We start from the raw sequence: 17,250 nt of genomic DNA, 5'->3' as shown, positions 1-17,250 counted from the left end.
ACCTTGGAAGACACAGGTGGGAAGGGAGGGGAGCCGGGTGAGTTCTGTGCCCCTGCAGATTTCAATTCCTGCAGGAAACTGTTAAGCAGATCTCCCCACCTCCTTATCACTAACTTTAAAATCAACCCAGTGGGGACAAATCTTCCTAAAATGCCTCCTTTGCTGGCACTTGTACCTTTCTCTACACTGTCCTGTGCCCTGGGGACACCAGAAGGCACACTGCTAATCTCTGCACCAGTCTCAACATGGAGACAGGCATTGCATAGGTGATTTCTGTGGTGGGAGGCATGTACACAGGGCCCTGTGAGCACTGAGAGGTCAGGGCCTAATCCTCTGAAGGGGTCAGGGGATGCTACATGGAAGAGGAGACTCTTGGATAAAATGATCCGTTTTCCAGTTAACTGAGGAGGAGGAGGAAGGTGAGGACATTCAGAGCAGACACAGTGACCTAGAGTTTGGCTCTGTGCAAGCTCAGGAAGCAATGGGTACTTTCCCTGGAGAGTCCTGGGGTGGTGGAACCAAGCAGGGAAGAGAGTAGCATTGCCAAATGTTTGGGCTTCACCTCAAGACACGGAGAGACTCAGAAGGGCTGAAAGGAAGAATATGATCGGTAAAGCCTCTATTATAGTAGGCCCTATCTAGCAGCTATGTGGGGCCAGCTGTAGCAGGGGCCACAGCAGAGACTGCAAGCTGTGAAACTGACTTGGAAGCAATTCGGAGTCCTGACACTTGCTCCTGGGCAGGGTCTCACCCAGCCCTCTGCCTGCAGAGGCCCTCTGTCTTCACCGGCTGAATGCAACCAGAGCCATGGCCTCAAGTCTCCTGAGCCTGCAGCCTTGAGCTTGCAAGCCCTAGCAAGCACTGAGCTTGGACGCCCTGTGGAATCCTGGGATAGATGGTAAATGCAATGCCCTTCCACCCCTGCAGAACACCAGTTCCATCACAAATGGGCCATCCTGTCAGACCCCGATGACATCTCTGCTGGGCTGAAGGGTTATGTAAAGTGTGATGTCGCTGTGGTGGGCAAGGGAGACAACATCAAGACACCCCACAAGGCCAACGAGACGGATGAGGACGACATTGAAGGGTGAGGCTCCGTCTCCCCTAGAGACCTGAACACAATCCTTCTTTCCCCCAAAGGAAGCTTGTAGAGTGGTCTGAACCCAGAATTCTTACCATTAGCCCCCTTACTTCCACGCTTCACCCTGCCAGTCTCTCCTCTGGGGCCCAAGATCAATGTGGTCACCGGGGTTAATGGAAGGTAGTGCTTTGGCATCTAGACTTCCGGCTGAGAAAGCTGGTGGGAAGAAGAGATGCTGGCGACTAGGAGTCCTCCCGCTGCCAGGGCCCATGCCATGCACTCAGATGAGATGTCACTCAGGGCGCCAATCTTGGGCCACAGATAGTGGCTGCTGAGAAACACTCTGGGACATTGTCTGGACTCTCAGAACGTGCCTGGGCCTGGTCTTCCATGGGCTGGGAGAGGAGACAGCTCCTGGAAGTTCTTGTCTCAGGGAAGACACAGAGCTGTGAAAGCTGATGCCACACTTAGCATCCCGCATTACAGTTTACAAAGCTCTGTAGCCTATGTACTGCCTTCCTGAATGTGGCTGTTAGCATCACCGCCACCTTAACAAGGAAGAAACTGGGGCTTCTCCTTCTGTTGGGAAGTGTTTCTCGGAATTCTAAAAATGGATAGGCGCATGAATTAGTATCTTTAATCATAGTCTGGGTCCTCTCAAGCTGTCCTTCACAGATTATGCTAGGCCCCAGGCAGCTGCTAAGATGGTGTGTGTGTGTGTGCATGTGTGTGTGTGAGAGAGAGAGACAGAGACAGAGACAGAGAGACACAGAGACAGACAGAGCACATATGCAAGCATTCACTTGCTTTGTCTCGTCTCCTCCCTGTCCACCATCTGCTCTGCCTCTCCTCCCATCATCATCCTTGCATACCTCTTGGTCTAAGGACCTAAGAGGCAAAGAGAGTTCTCTAAGGCGTCCGTGGAGATGACATGCTGCCTGTGCTCATAGGAACCTGCTGCTCCCCGAGGGCGTGCCCCCCGAACGGCAGTGGGCACGGTTCTATGTGAAAATTTACCGAGCAGAGGGACTGCCCCGGATGAACACAAGCCTCATGGCCAACGTGAAGAAGGCGTTCATTGGTGAGAACAAGGACCTCGTCGACCCCTATGTGCAAGTCTTCTTTGCTGGACAAAAGGTACTGGGGATGGAGGTGCTGAAGGCCGGGATGGTGGGCACGGAGTAAAGGTGAGGGATGGGAGGAAGGGGCAGACCAGGAGGAGTCTGAACCCCCCAGCTGGAAAACACAGGCACATATACATGCACACATGCAGGCACACGCGCACACATACACACACACACACACACTGACACACATGCTATGGCTTCTTCCCACCAGGGCAAAACATCAGTGCAGAAGAGCAGCTATGAGCCGCTATGGAACGAGCAGGTCGTTTTCACAGACCTGTTCCCTCCACTCTGCAAACGCATGAAGGTGCAGATCCGGGACTCTGACAAGGTCAATGATGTGGCCATCGGCACCCACTTCATCGACCTGCGCAAGATTTCCAACGATGGAGACAAAGGTCAGCAGCATAGCACAGCTGTATCCAGAGGAGAATGGGGCATGATGGGAACATGACTGAGGCCCCTTTCCCTCACACCACCTCCGACCCCAGCCAGACAGGGCTTTTAAGGGTCTCGTTTGTAACCCCTGCCTCAAGAAAACAGGGGCGTAATGATGCAAAACCCCTGGGAGCTGCCTGGATTTAGCGATTACCCCTGCTGCTTTTGCACCTGTTTCCCCATTGACCAACTGAAAATGAGAGTTTTCATACAGTGAGGTGCACGTGCTCTGTGTATGTGATCTCCATGTCTTTACTGGTAACTGATGAGAACAGTGACACCTGTCTACAGGCCTGTGGAACTGACTGTAACCCAGAATCCAGGAACACGGGGAGAGAAAATGCCATTCCCGTGCCCCCTAATACGTCCAGACAGATAGACATGATACCAAGTGACCAGAACGGCAGGTAGAGGAAATAAAGCCTACAGTACAGTTCCACATATAGGAAATACCCAGAAGAAGTGACTCCAGACAGAAAATAGGCTTGTGCATCCAGGAACAAAGACAGGGTGGTCGGAAGTACCTGCTGAGGAGAGTGGGGCTTCTTTAGGGTGGCCACAAGTATGACAGGGTATGACAATGGGCACACAACATACTGAACATGCATACTATAGCCACTCAAATGTGCAGTTTAAATGCCAAGTTCTATATATGAACTGTGGCTCATCTGTTTAATGCTTTGTTTACAAAACTAACAAATAATTAAATACAGGAGCTAAGGAAATGGGTCATGAGGATCTGAGCTTAAATACCGGAGCCTATGTTTACGTGTGTGTGTGTGTGTATCAAGGAGTGATGGCACTTGTAAGCCCAGCACTAAGGAAGCAGAAACAGGATCTCTGGGTGTCTTAGTCAGGGTTTCTATTCCTGCACAAACATCATGACCAAGAAGCAAGTTGGGGAGGAAAGGGTTTATTCAGCTTACATTTCCACACTGCTATTCATCACCAAAGAAGTCAGGACTGGAACTCAAGCAGGTCAGGGAGCAGGAGTTGATGCAGAGGCCATGGAGGGATGTTCTTTACTGGCTTGCTTCCCCTGGCTTGCTCAGCCTGCTTTCTTATAGAACCCAAGACTACCAGCCCAGAGATGGTCCCAATCACAAGGGGCCTTTCCCCCTTGATCACTAATTGAGAAAATGCCTTACAGTTGGGTCTCATGGAGGCATTTCCTCAACTGAAGCTCCTTTCTCTGTGATAACTCCAGCTGTGTCAAGTTGACACAAAAATAGCCAGTACACTGGGGTTCCTTGAATCCCAGCCAGACTGGCCAGCTTGCCAAACTCTAGGCCAATGAGAAACTCTGACTCAAAAAAACAAAACAAAACAAACAAACAAAAAAATCTGAGATTGGCCTTCCTATGCACACAGGGCTCCCATACATACACATCATAAATACACACACACACATATAATAAATGGTTTTGTTTGTTCGTTTGTTCATGTTTTGCCATATAGACCAAGCTGGCCTTGAACTCACAGAGATCTGCCTGCTAGGATTAAAGCTGTGTGTCCATATCCAGAATCCGACAAAAATAGTTGTTTAAAAGAAAATACACAAAGAAGAGTTAGATTCGCATAAGGCAAGATTTGTTGACTGAGGCCCAACCAAACCTCAGCATGAGAGAAGAGACTTGTCAAAGACAGAGAGCAAGGCTCCTCTCCAGCTCCAGGGCCTGCTCAGCCCACCATATTTACAGCCCAGGGTGCTTCTGCCTCAAGGAGCTGAGGACCCACAAATAACCAAGGGAACACAACGAGGAGGGAAGGTCCCCCGAGCAGGAGAGGCATGGAGATGGACATCCTACATCCCGAAGCAGGACAAAACAGGAGGATCCACGTTGAGGTGTTCAGGAAGAACTGGCAGGGGGAAGCAGGACCCTGGCTTTCCCTCCTACACAGGGACTAGGGAGAAGCCAGAAGGCACTCTGTATAGGCACAAGTGAGAAAGGCACCCAGCAGACAAATATCCTTGAGCTCAGCACCCAGAAGCCACAAAGACCCCTGCATCCTAGGTGAGCCTGGGATGTGACGGCCTTTCTACCTCTCTCCTCACTGCTTCAGGCTTCCTGCCTACCCTCGGTCCAGCCTGGGTGAACATGTACGGCTCTACGCGCAACTACACACTGCTGGACGAGCACCAGGACTTGAATGAAGGCCTGGGGGAGGGTGTGTCCTTCCGGGCCCGCCTCATGTTGGGACTAGCTGTGGAGATCCTGGACACCTCCAACCCAGAGCTCACCAGCTCCACGGAAGTGCAGGTGGAGCAGGCCACGCCTGTCTCGGAGGTGAGGACAAGGCTGTGTGTCCAGACCCCTCACTCCATCCTCCCCTCAACAAGCAGCTGAGTTCTGGCTTTCCCCCACTGCTACCCTGTCCACGCAGAGACCCTCATTTGACCCCTTTGCAAGACCTCAGTCCTCACCTACTGCCGACCTATGCCCTACCAGAAATCCTGTTTTAGCTGCCACCGACCAATGGCACGCTTCTCAGCCACAACTGTCCTTGTATCTGCAGAACTAGCCATCCTCTCAGGAACAACTAGGGTTTGAGTCCAGACTGCCTAGCCTCAAAGCTGGATAGGACACACCCCACCTGTCAGCCAAGAGCCTATCTGTGACATTAGGAACCTGACCCAGGCCTGTTGGCTCGCAAAAGCTCAGCACTGGGCTTAACTCCCCCCACAGAGCTGCACAGGGAGAATGGAAGAATTTTTTCTATTTGGAGCCTTCTTGGAAGCCTCGATGATTGACCGGAAAAATGGGGACAAGCCAATTACCTTTGAGGTGACCATAGGTGAGTGCTGAGACCATAGGGAAGGTTTTATTCAAGCTTCTGGTTGTCAGTGGTGTCACTGTGCCCCAGGCTTCAGAGAGCCGGCAACATTGATGTGTTTCCCATGACTGTCCTCAGACATCCATGATTCTTGGGAGTATACGTGACTGTAAGAGAGGTCAATCATCAATGTGCCAAAGGGTCAGACTGGGATAGAATGTCAGAAGAAAATAGGGGGAGCCCCCCCATGCCCTGTGGTGGAAGAGAGAGGAGAAATCCAGACTTTGCTCTGGGCTGGGCACAGCCATCATCAGCTCTCCCTTAGGGGTGACATGGAACCTTTCCCTGGGTGGTGTTATCTGAGCCCAGTTCTCTGACTTTACTTCTCCAAGAGAAATACATGGAGGGTGGTGGAGTGAGTGAGGAAAAGACTGCAGGCCTCTTACAAGTCGCTCTTTGTCCAGGAAACTACGGCAATGAAGTCGATGGTATGTCTCGGCCCCTGAGGCCTCGGCCCCGGAAAGAGCCTGGAGATGAAGAAGAGGTAGACCTGATTCAGAACTCCAGTGACGATGAAGGTGACGAAGCCGGGGACCTGGCCTCGGTGTCCTCCACCCCGCCTATGCGGCCCCAGATCACAGACAGGTGGGCATCACTTGTGCATTCTCAAGTGGCCTTGGCCCTTACCTCCCAGATCCCTAGACCTCAACCTCTCTCTGCATCCTGCCCGCCCCAGGAACTATTTCCACCTGCCCTACCTGGAGCACAAGCCCTGCATCTATATCAAGAGCTGGTGGCCTGACCAGAGGCGGCGCCTCTACAATGCCAACATCATGGACCACATTGCTGACAAGCTGGTCAGCAAGGCTGCGGGTGACAGGATCTGGGAGAGTGGGTGCATGTACAACACAGGCTGTCTCTCCAGAGGCTTGTCTTGAAATACAGAAAGGGGAAACCCACAGGGTCCCAGAGCTCTGGGGTAGAGTCTAAGGGTCTACCCCCTCTAGGTCTGGGCTCTCAGAGGCAGCGGGGCAGGCCAGCGACTTCAGGTCTGCACAAGACCTCTCTCCAGTCCTCGATCCTGCTCTGTCCACCATGGACATAACTCAGAGTGCTTCTTCCTGAAGAAGCTGAGGACCCACGAATAACCAAGAGTCCCCATGTCTATAACAGGCCCTGGGGAGTTGGTGGCTCCTTCATAATTTATATAGAATGGTCCATATTACTAGATTCCTCTTTCCTGGGGTGAATGGGAAAGATCTGGGAGAAGGAGGGCTAAGGCCCAGAGTGCACTTGAAACCCTGCTTCACAGGAAGAAGGCCTGAATGATGTACAGGAGATGATCAAAACGGAGAAGTCCTACCCGGAGCGCCGCCTGCGGGGTGTGCTAGAGGAACTCAGCTGTGGCTGCCAGTGAGACCGATGGAGAGGGCAGGGTGGGACATGGGGACACTCTAGCCAGGTCAGGGCAGAGGTGGCTAAGTCCTGACTCTTCTACCCCTATCCCTCTGCAGCCGCTTCCTCTCCCTCTCAGACAAGGACCAGGGCCGCTCGTCCCGCACCAGGCTGGATCGGGAGCGTCTTAAGTCCTGTATGAGGGAGCTGGTGAGGCCACAGCTGGACCCTGGGACCACAGAAGCCAATGAACAGGGAAATCTGCCCTTGAGGTCATGGCTCAAGCTGACACCCAAAGCTGAATGCTCCTCCCACACTCTTCCCAACAGGAGAGCATGGGACAACAGGCCAAGAGCCTGAGGGCTCAGGTGAAGCGGCACACTGTTCGGGACAAGCTGAGGTTATGCCAGAACTTTCTACAGAAGCTACGCTTCCTGGCAGATGAGGTATGTGGCCTGAGAAAAGGGCAGCACAGAGAGGCTGTCCAGCTTCGCAGGGAGGCCTCTGCCGCTCCAATAGCCCTTGTTGACAAGGTTGAGCAAGCCCGGTGGGAGAGAAAGGAAGACCCAAGACGAGGGTCCTTCCTTTTCACACCCCCTAGCTTTTCCTCAGCCAGGTCCAGCTCCCAAGAGTGGGGTTCAGCAGGCTCAGGGTACCACTCTAGTGAGGTCCCCTGGCTTGTGCCCTCGGCCCTCCCTCTGCTGCAGCCCCAGCACAGCATTCCTGATGTGTTCATTTGGATGATGAGCAACAACAAACGTATCGCCTATGCCCGCGTGCCTTCCAAAGACCTGCTGTTCTCCATCGTGGAGGAGGAACTGGGCAAGGACTGCGCCAAAGTCAAGACCCTCTTCCTGAAGGTGCTGCTGGGGATGGGCCAAGCTCGAGTGGGTGGGGTGGGTTCCTGTAGCGACTCCGATGAGGCTGGCAAGTCTAAGAGCAGGAGGTGGAGCCCTTAACTAGCAGGTGTTCGGGAGGTCTGGAGTCCACCTGTCCCCACCTACCTTCCCCCCTTAGTCTCTCATACCCAGCTCTGTCCGGTGAGGGGGTAGGCGAAGCTCTATCTATCTCTGCCTAAAGCTTCAACACCACCCTGGGCCTCCCTTACCCTGGGGGTCCTGGAAGTTCTCAGGCTCTTGGTGACCCTGAGCCTGCCCCTAGCTGCCAGGGAAAAGGGGCTTCGGCTCGGCAGGCTGGACAGTACAGGCCAAGCTGGAGCTCTACCTGTGGCTGGGCCTCAGCAAGCAGCGAAAGGACTTCCTGTGTGGTCTGCCCTGTGGCTTCGAGGAGGTCAAGGCAGCCCAAGGCCTGGGCCTGCATTCCTTTCCGCCCATCAGCCTAGTCTACACCAGTGAGTGAGGCCTCCTGATCCTGGGTGGACTACTCTCCCAGCTTGTACTCCCCGAGGGCCACAGGGGCTGCATGGCATGGCTTAGCTCACCCTTCCCCACAGAGAAGCAAGCCTTCCAGCTCCGAGCACACATGTATCAGGCCCGAAGCCTCTTTGCTGCTGACAGCAGTGGGCTCTCTGATCCCTTCGCCCGTGTCTTCTTCATCAACCAAAGCCAATGCACTGAGGTAAGGACCTGAAGGGGAGGGGACCTGAGGGAGAGGAGCCCTGGGCTTTTGGGAGAACTGGGAGGCCAGTACTATTGGCCTGCTAGTTCCCCAGCTCTTCAGAGGAAAGTCCTTCAGGTAATTGGCTAGGGTAGTAGAGGCCAACAGCTTGGACCATGTCCACAAGGCAAGGGAGACCAGCAGGGCACTGGGAGTAGACATCACAGAAGCCTTGACTTGGAAACAGTGGCTGCCACTTCTTCCCCATCCCTCACCCCATGATCAGGTTCTAAATGAGACACTGTGTCCCACCTGGGACCAGATGCTGGTATTTGACAACCTGGAGCTGTACGGTGAAGCTCACGAGTTACGAGATGATCCCCCCATCATTGTCATTGAAATCTACGACCAGGACAGCATGGTATGGTGGGCACTGGCGCCAGTGACCTCTAGCAGACCCTCCCCTTGCAAGTTCCCCACCCTCCCCCTGAAGCTCTACACAGGCTGCCTCTGTGGCTGCTGGGTGTGTTGGGAAACTGGGCTGCTCATCGAGCTTTCCAGGTGCCTACTGCCCACCCGCCACAGTCTGATCCTTTTCCAGAACCATGAGCCACTTGGGGACCAGGTGCAAACCATGGTGTTTCCCATCTCCTGGATAAACACACTGAGGCCAAATCTTCCAGAGATGTACCAGGAAGCCCTGGTACACCCCCACCCTAGGGCTCTGATCCCTCCCTATGCTCAGTCACAATCAGGGGCCATCTCCCTGCTTTCCATGGAGATTCTGGAGTAGAGAGGAAAGATCAGGAGGGGCCAACGCTGCCTACAAGCCAACCCAACTGTTGGGGTGCCCAAGGGAACCCTAGAGTTTTGTTGTGTTAGGGCAAAGCCGACTTCATGGGCCGGACCTTCGCCAAGCCCCTGGTGAAGATGGCAGATGAGGCCTACTGCCCACCTCGCTTCCCGCCGCAGCTTGAGTACTACCAGATCTACCGAGGCAGTGCCACAGCCGGAGACCTACTGGCTGCCTTCGAGCTGCTGCAGGTCAGGGGGCAGGCATAGGGGGACAGGGCTGGGAGTCGGATCTCAGGGGGCATTATGCTCTCTGGCCTGCCTGTTCTCATGACACCAACTCACTGGGGAAGGGACCCCTCTCCCTGGGCTCGCCACTGAGATTTATGGCCTCATTCCTCAGATTGGGCCATCAGGGAAGGCTGACCTGCCACCCATCAATGGCCCAGTGGACATGGACAGAGGGCCCATCATGCCTGTGCCCGTGGGAATCCGGCCAGTGCTCAGCAAGTACCGAGTGGAGGTGTGTGAGGGCTCCATGTCCCTCCCTGCCCTGCCTGTAACCTTCGCCCAAGTCACCAGGTCCTCTCCCTTTTGCTCCACAAAGCACTATGAATGCCCATTCTGTGAGCCGTCAAACTCCTAGTCCCATAGGGATGCCTCTCAGTTTCAGAAAATGATACGGAGGGCCCCAAGTGGAGGAGACTTGTCCAAGATCACTCCTTAGTGACAGCAGCACTGACACAGGTCCCAGCCCAGGCTAGTGCTATCCTGCTCTGACAGAGTCGCATCACTGAGCCCAGAGCCATTCTAGGCCCTCTGCCTTCCATAGTGATCCCTACCCTCAAAGACCCTTACCTCGGTTTCCTCAGGACATTCGCCTCATGCAGTCTCTTGACACCGTCCTCACTGTGCCTGCCATCCCAATCTAGCTTCTCCTCCCACCCCAGTTCCCCCCCAGACACCCTCCCCAGCCACCACTGGCTCCCCTTACAGAACCACCCTCCCCCTACAATCAGGTGCTATTCTGGGGCCTGAGGGACCTAAAGAGGGTGAACCTGGCCCAGGTGGACCGACCACGGGTGGACATCGAGTGTGCAGGAAAGGGGGTACAATCCTCCCTGATCCACAATTATAAGAAGAACCCCAACTTCAACACCCTGGTCAAGTGGTTTGAAGTGGTGAGTGTAGGAGCTGACAGATCCCCAGCAGGGCTGGGTGTGACCAGTGTGGTTTACCTTAGCTGGAGCCTCCTCAGCCCCTTTTTCTGAGACGCAGACTGTACAAATGTCACCACTACCCCTCAGGACCTCCCAGAGAATGAGCTCCTGCACCCACCCTTGAACATCCGAGTGGTAGATTGCCGGGCCTTTGGACGATACACCCTGGTGGGTTCCCATGCAGTCAGCTCACTGAGGCGCTTCATCTACCGACCTCCGGACCGCTCAGCCCCCAACTGGAACACCACAGGTATGGCCTTTACCTAAAGCCCAGGCCTGGCTCTATTTGGCTCCTTGAAGGGCCTCGCCTCCAGGTCTAGCCTCAGTTCTGCCGTCTGGATGCACAATGACCCACCCTTCTCTCTAGCTCATTTCCCTTCCTCATGCCCATCTTGTTCTTCTATATGTCCTGTCCCTCCTCTGCCCTGAGAGACTTCCAGAGTCCACTGAAGATCACGCTCTTCCTGCCTTACTTCATGCCTCTCACTGTAACTCTGTTCCTCCTCTCTGTCTGTCTGTCTGTCTATCTCTGTCCAGTCAGGCTGCTCCGGGGCTGCCACAGGCTGCGCAATGGGGGCCCCTCTTCTCGCCCCACAGGGGAGGTTGTAGTAAGCATGGAGCCTGAGGAGCCAGTTAAGAAGCTGGAGACCATGGTGAAACTGGATGCGGTAAGGCGAGGGGCTGGCCCAATGCTGGTCGGGACACACAAGCACAGGTAGCACTGGCGAGCCAGGCAGGCCTGTCCGAGAGTGCAGTCCTGACTTGTCTCTCTGTGTAGTTGTCAAAAGCCAACCTTGATCACATAGCACTGTCTGGAGGCAGGGTACTAGGGGCTCAGGAAGCAGATGATGTGTACAGGCAAGCCGTGGAACGGTAATGGTTAGAGGCGACGACCTGCGGCATTTCGCTTCAGAAATAAGCCCCTAGGTGATGGACTGCTTGTGAGACAGGTGTCTTTTGGACAGGGCCATTTTCCATGCCAAGTGCTGCCTCAAGTTGGCCCTTGGTCACATTAGCCAGGTGACCTGCTCTTCTGAATGTGAATGCCTTATAGGCAAAAGCAAGGGGGCCCCAGCCGTGTGCACTCTCCTGCCGCCTGCCCTTTGCCGGGGGGGGGGGGGGGGCGCTACTGCCTGCCCCTTCCGTTAGTTCTCAGTGGCTAACCCTGCCCTCTCTCCTTGGTTCCTTCCCTCTTCAGACTTCTGATGCTGTGGTCAAGGTGGATGTGGTAAGTGTGGGAATCCGGCAAGGTCCTTTGGGTAAAATAACCATTCACTGACACCAGAGCTAGGCCAGAAGGACCTTTGTGGACCCAGCCATCCTTCCCTGAGTGCCAGTCCTGCCTTGGCCTGTGGCTCACAGGGGCAGGCTGTGGCTCCTCCCACAAAGCCTTGCCATTGGTGGACTCACAGCAGTATGGGTTAGGGATGGTGCTTTCTGGGGTCAGATGGCCGCAGTGGGTAGGAATCATTCAGGGTCCTGGGAAAGGATTGAGTGTAGGAAAGCCGACGGGATGGTCAACCTGGCCAACCCTCAGGCTGAAGATGAGAAGGAAAGGAAGAAGAAGAAAAAGAAAGGCCCGTCAGAGGAGCCAGAGGAAGAGGAGCCTGATGAGAGCATGCTGGATTGGTGGTCCAAGTACTTCGCCTCCATCGACACAATGAAGGAGGTGAGGCCTGGGTCGGGCCTGGGGATAAGGAGGAAAGGAGACGGTGGGCTGCAGCTGAGCCAGCTAGACATCTAGCTCCTCCCCTAACCCTCAGAGTCAGCTCCGCAGCTCTCCCTTCAGATTCCTCCCTCCTCCGGTTGATGGGCAGTTCACCTCCTGGCTTAGTCCCTCTCTTGTCAGCCACGTGTTCCACAAAGAGTTCTGACATTTTCATGATGAGCCAGATACCATACTAGATGCTGTGTGAGCCCAAAGATAGGTGCCACAAAGGCCCTGAGCAGCTCAGGCCTTGTGACTAGAAGCTGAAGACGCCACGGGCTATGGAGACATCAGGAAAGCCCCTTCGTGTTTTGGCAGCAACTTCGACAACATGAGACCTCTGGAACTGACTTGGAAGAGAAGGAAGAGATGGAAAGCGCTGAGGGTGAGGCCTGGCCCCCAGCATCTGGACCCCTAGGTCCTTGCACCCATGACAATACCTGCTTCTTCAGCCCTGGCCTGGGCTCCAAGGATCAGGCTAAGGGCTGCTACAGTAGTTCACTCTGATCAGTTCAGCAAGCATAGCAGCCGGCAGACATGGAGATCCATAGAACACCTGAGCTGGAAGGGACCCAGCTTGTTCCATATTTTCCGTAACCTTTTCCATGGGACTACATTGATACTATTCTGAAAGGAAAGAGGAATGTGGGGTCAGATCTGTCTAGAAATGCTGGTTTATGTGGGTTCCTTCAGTGCACGACTTCTCAGAGCCTTTTTGCACCCTATTGCGATACAAGTGTGTGTGTCTTTGTGTGTGTTTATGTGTATGTGCGTGTAGGTCTGTCTGTGTGTGTATGTGTGTCTGTCTCTCTGTGTGTATGAGTGTGTATATCTCTGTATCTCTATCTATGTGTATCTGTGTGTATGTGTCAGTGTGTATATGAGTGTATATCTCTGTGTGTGTCTGTGTTTCTGTATATGTATGTCTCTGTGTGTCTGGGTATGTATGTCTTTGTGTGTCTGTGTGTGTGTGCCTGTGTCTATGTGTGTCTGTGTGAGTGTCTGTGTGCAACTGTGTGTCTGTGTGTGTGTGTCTGTGTGTATGACTGTGTATCTGTCTGTATGTCTGTGTGTCTGTGTGTGTGACTGTCTGTCTGTGTGTGTCTGTGTGTGTGTCTCTATGTCTGAGTATGTGACTGTGTGTCTATGTATCTGTGTATGACTATGTGTCTGTGGGTGTCTGTAGGTGACTGTGTGTATGAGCCTGTGTGTCTATGTGTGTGTATGTCTGAGTCTGTGTGTGTGCATATTGTATGTGAACATCAGTGCCCGTGTACCACATCATGAACTCGGAGCTCAGAGGATAACTCCCCGTGCTACTCCTCATCCTCCATCTTGTTTGAAACAGGCTCTCGCTGCCTCTGTGTACACCAGGCTAGCTGGCCTCACTGCTGCTATGTACACCAGGCTAGCTGGCCTCACTGCTGCTGTGTACACCAGGCTAGCTAGCCTCACTGATGCTATATACACCAGGCTAGCTGGCCTCACTACTGCTATATACACCAGGCTAGCTGGCCTCACTACTGCTATATACACCAGGCTAGGTGGCCTGGGAGCTTCCAGAGACTCTCCTGTCTCTACCTCCTATCTCCCCATAGGTGTTCTGGGATCATACACACTGACGCTAACTATTATATGAATTCCGGGGTTCAAACTCAGGTCCTCACACTCAGGTAGCTAGTTATTCCACCCTCTGAGCCATCTCCCCAAGCACTGGTGCTATCAATTTTTCAAAGAAAATACTACATAAATGATTTCCTCGTTTTGTCTACGCATGACAATAGCACTTAGACCTGAGGTTCCACAGGATTCCGCTTGGGAACACGAGTAGGAAGCAGCCTTGTTAACATAAACCTAGAGAACCAGGGCAGCAGGCAGAGGACTGAGCAGCCACGGGTGCCTGACTCCAGATCCAACTCCTCCCCTGCTCTCTCTGTCTGTGCCCCTATCTCAGGCATGACCTGCTATCTGCAGCTCCTTGTGGAATGCATTGAGACTCCAAGTTAAATGGGAAAAGGGTGGTGGAGCTGGGTCTGGGGCTCAGGCCCTTCCTGCTCGGGCCCTTCCTGCCCTACACTACCCTGGATTGACTAGGGCTTCCTTTTCTACTTTGGGCCAGGCCTGAAGGGACCAATGAAGAGCAAGGAGAAGTCCAGAGCTGCAAAGGAGGAGAAAAAGAAGAAAAACCAGAGCCCTGGCCCTGGCCAGGGATCGGAGGCTCCTGAGAAGAAGAAAGCCAAGATCGATGAGCTTAAGGTGAGGGTCTGGGAGTAGGCCTTGTCCAGATGATGGGTGGGAGGCAGAAGATGGGGCAGGATGCTGGCCTGAGGCCTGACAGCCTGTCCTACCCAGGTGTACCCCAAGGAGCTGGAATCGGAGTTTGACAGCTTTGAGGACTGGCTGCACACCTTCAACCTGTTGAGGGGCAAGACGGGGGATGATGAGGATGGCTCCACAGAGGAGGAGCGCATAGTAGGCCGATTCAAGGTCAGGCAAGGAGCATGGCCCAGCCATTGACCCCCACAAGCTCATTTCCTTACATCCCTCCCCACTGCCTCTGAAATCCTACACTGTCCATGGTCCAGCAGCTGAAGTGTTAAGGCCTGGTCACAGCGTGTACCTGCGCCATTAGCTAGCTGGCCCTGTCCTGTTGAATCTGCAGCCTGACAGCCCCACCCTGTGCCTTGCTCCAGGGATCCCTCTGTGTGTACAAAGTGCCACTCCCAGAGGATGTATCTCGAGAAGCTGGCTATGACCCCACCTATGGAATGTTCCAGGGCATCCCAAGCAATGACCCCATCAATGTGCTGGTCCGAATCTATGTGGTCCGGGTAAGGCTCCCTTTGCATCCCTTCCTTGCAGGCCCCCAGGCCGCCTGCTGGAGGGACTGCTTCAAGACATTAGAAGAATCCACTGACCTAGTCCCCATATTTCTAGAGAGGAAAGCCAGCCCTGGCGACAAGAGGCAGCAACTTCCCTAGTACCACCCAGTGAGACTTCTGTCTCTAGCCCAGTGCCTCTGTCCCCACTTCTGAACATCATGGGACCCTCAGGAGTCGGGTGAGGGCACCCACGAATCTGCTTAGGCACCACTTACCCTGCCTAGGCCACAGACCTGCACCCGGCCGACATCAATGGCAAAGCCGACCCCTATATTGCCATCAAGTTAGGCAAGACCGACATCCGAGACAAGGAGAACTACATCTCCAAGCAGCTCAACCCTGTGTTTGGGAAGTAAGGCCTCAAGCTGCCCTCTCTGCCCCCCTGGCCTTCTGTCCAGTCCTCACTCCTTGCCCATCTCAACCTGTACCCCCTTCCTAACACCCCCTCCATCAGGTCCTTTGACATTGAGGCCTCCTTCCCCATGGAGTCCATGTTGACAGTGGCCGTGTACGACTGGGATCTGGTGGGCACTGATGACCTCATCGGAGAAACCAAGATCGACCTGGAAAACCGCTTCTACAGCAAGCACCGCGCCACCTGCGGCATCGCACAGACCTATTCCATGTGCGAGGACAGAGTGGGGCCGGTCGCTGGGAGGGGCTGGGGACAGACTAGGGACAGGGGTTGGGAAGGGACTGGATGTCTGCTGCGCAGCTGCATCTTAACACTAAGGCAAGACTCCAGGTGGTAATTTGGAAAGATAAACATGCCAGGGTTTCAGTCGGGTGTGTGCCTTCACTTCACACTGAGTGCAGCTTCAGGGGCCGGGCCTGACTACTCCACGATACCATACAGAAGGGATTCCATAACAAAGGAGTCAGAATGGGGAAAGAAGAAAGGGATGTGTCAGGGCAGTGGATAAAGAAAGCCCTTAGAGGATCTGGGCAGGTCTCTGCCCTGGTCAAGTCCCCTCCTTCTCTGGTTACCTGATGCCTCACAAGAGCCCTTGAGGGATGGTGGGGTGGTGATTGGTTGGGAAGCACTCGATGTCAAAGACAAAGACAAAGTAGAAGGACCAGCCCCCAGCAGCCCTAGTATCTTAGGTGAAGCTGCTGGAGGCTCATTGCTGGTGTAGGCAACGGCCAGTGGTGGAGGAGTAGCCAGAAGGATCTGGGATGTCCCAGCCTGAAAGGCTTCACACCTGTGTGTCTTCTCCCACCCACAGACATGGCTACAATATCTGGAGGGACCCCATGAAGCCCAGCCAGATCCTGACACGCCTCTGCAAAGAGGGCAAAGTGGACGGCCCCCACTTTGGTCCCCATGGGAGAGTGAGGGTTGCCAACCGTGTCTTCACGGGGCCTTCAGAAATAGAGGATGAGAATGGTAAGGGACATTGGAAGCAGCTGACTGGCCCTCCTCCGGGGCCTTCGGTGGGGCTTCAGAGTGACACCTTCTCCTGTATCTCACACACTGTCTCCCCTCTTTCTCTCTCATTCATCCCCATGGGTGAGGAAAATAACCCATTTTGCAGAAGAGCAAACTGAGACCCAACAAGTTCCAGTTTGGTGACTTGACCAAACTCACGTATCTCTACAGAGGCAGAGCAATGGTGTAGGCCCAGGTCTCTCTGACTCCAAGCCCCACCCCATCCCCTACCCACCCTGTTCCTCTCTGTCCGTGAGGCACTTCCCAGAGGCTGGAGAAGGGTCTGTGCTGGAGTATTTACACCTCCACAGAAGGGTTTTCTCCTCCTTGGTCCCTCCCTTTCACAACACATCAGGGGTCTCTGTTCAACTTCCCTAAGCATGGTAAGTCGGGGTCATGGGTCTCTCTGGAGCCTGCGGTGTAGCTGAGACCTTGGCCTTCCTCAGTGTCTGTCTCTCTAGCAATAAAACAAAGGTAAGGTAGACTCGGGGCTTTGTCACAGCTCAGAGCTTTGTTCTCCTAAGCCCATGGCCTCCATTTAGGGCCCCTGGTTCTGAAGAGGCCAGGTGTATGCACCTGATCCACTGGACTTCACAGGTCAGAGGAAGCCCACGGATGAGCACGTGGCACTGTCTGCTCTGAGACACTGGGAGGACATCCCCCGGGTGGGCTGCCGCCTTGTACCGGAACACGTGGAGACCAGGCCGCTGCTCAACCCTGACAAGCCAGGCATTGAGCAGGTGATGTGCACACGGCTGCAATCCTAAGGATAGAAATGGGGTTCACAATATTCCCTGTGTCCCCCCTGTATTCCCACATACCACCCCACTGAGGCCAACTTGAATG

The 17,250-nt window shown here is 54.2% G+C and overlaps 1 protein-coding gene across 1 annotated transcript in view; it reads left to right on the top strand.

Moving 5' to 3' along the window:
- The window catches only part of Otof (otoferlin), a 94,210-nt gene that overhangs the window by 70,426 nt on the left and 6,534 nt on the right, over window positions 1–17,250 (top strand). The window contains exons 12-40 of the mRNA XM_021161691.3: window positions 928–1,087; window positions 2,032–2,218; window positions 2,420–2,606; window positions 4,711–4,934; window positions 5,334–5,442; window positions 5,886–6,066; window positions 6,158–6,278; window positions 6,734–6,834; window positions 6,936–7,026; window positions 7,146–7,262; window positions 7,524–7,676; window positions 7,978–8,167; window positions 8,270–8,394; window positions 8,660–8,794; window positions 9,256–9,417; window positions 9,569–9,688; window positions 10,185–10,346; window positions 10,473–10,635; window positions 10,923–11,053; window positions 11,584–11,613; window positions 11,923–12,054; window positions 12,412–12,478; window positions 14,213–14,349; window positions 14,446–14,580; window positions 14,787–14,924; window positions 15,200–15,327; window positions 15,430–15,600; window positions 16,202–16,362; window positions 17,002–17,144. Of these exons, the coding sequence (XP_021017350.1) occupies window positions 928–1,087; window positions 2,032–2,218; window positions 2,420–2,606; window positions 4,711–4,934; window positions 5,334–5,442; window positions 5,886–6,066; window positions 6,158–6,278; window positions 6,734–6,834; window positions 6,936–7,026; window positions 7,146–7,262; window positions 7,524–7,676; window positions 7,978–8,167; window positions 8,270–8,394; window positions 8,660–8,794; window positions 9,256–9,417; window positions 9,569–9,688; window positions 10,185–10,346; window positions 10,473–10,635; window positions 10,923–11,053; window positions 11,584–11,613; window positions 11,923–12,054; window positions 12,412–12,478; window positions 14,213–14,349; window positions 14,446–14,580; window positions 14,787–14,924; window positions 15,200–15,327; window positions 15,430–15,600; window positions 16,202–16,362; window positions 17,002–17,144 (4,061 nt within the window). The remainder of the gene's footprint in view (window positions 1–927; window positions 1,088–2,031; window positions 2,219–2,419; window positions 2,607–4,710; window positions 4,935–5,333; window positions 5,443–5,885; window positions 6,067–6,157; window positions 6,279–6,733; window positions 6,835–6,935; window positions 7,027–7,145; window positions 7,263–7,523; window positions 7,677–7,977; window positions 8,168–8,269; window positions 8,395–8,659; window positions 8,795–9,255; window positions 9,418–9,568; window positions 9,689–10,184; window positions 10,347–10,472; window positions 10,636–10,922; window positions 11,054–11,583; window positions 11,614–11,922; window positions 12,055–12,411; window positions 12,479–14,212; window positions 14,350–14,445; window positions 14,581–14,786; window positions 14,925–15,199; window positions 15,328–15,429; window positions 15,601–16,201; window positions 16,363–17,001; window positions 17,145–17,250) is intronic.

Source organism: Mus caroli, unplaced genomic scaffold, assembly GCF_978045245.1.
Source record: "Mus caroli unplaced genomic scaffold, Mus_caroli_1 scaffold_4, whole genome shotgun sequence".
Classification (NCBI taxonomy): domain Eukaryota; kingdom Metazoa; phylum Chordata; class Mammalia; order Rodentia; family Muridae; genus Mus; species Mus caroli.
The sequence above is the reverse complement of the archived record's forward strand: the minus strand, read 5'-3'. Positions and strand labels throughout refer to the sequence as shown.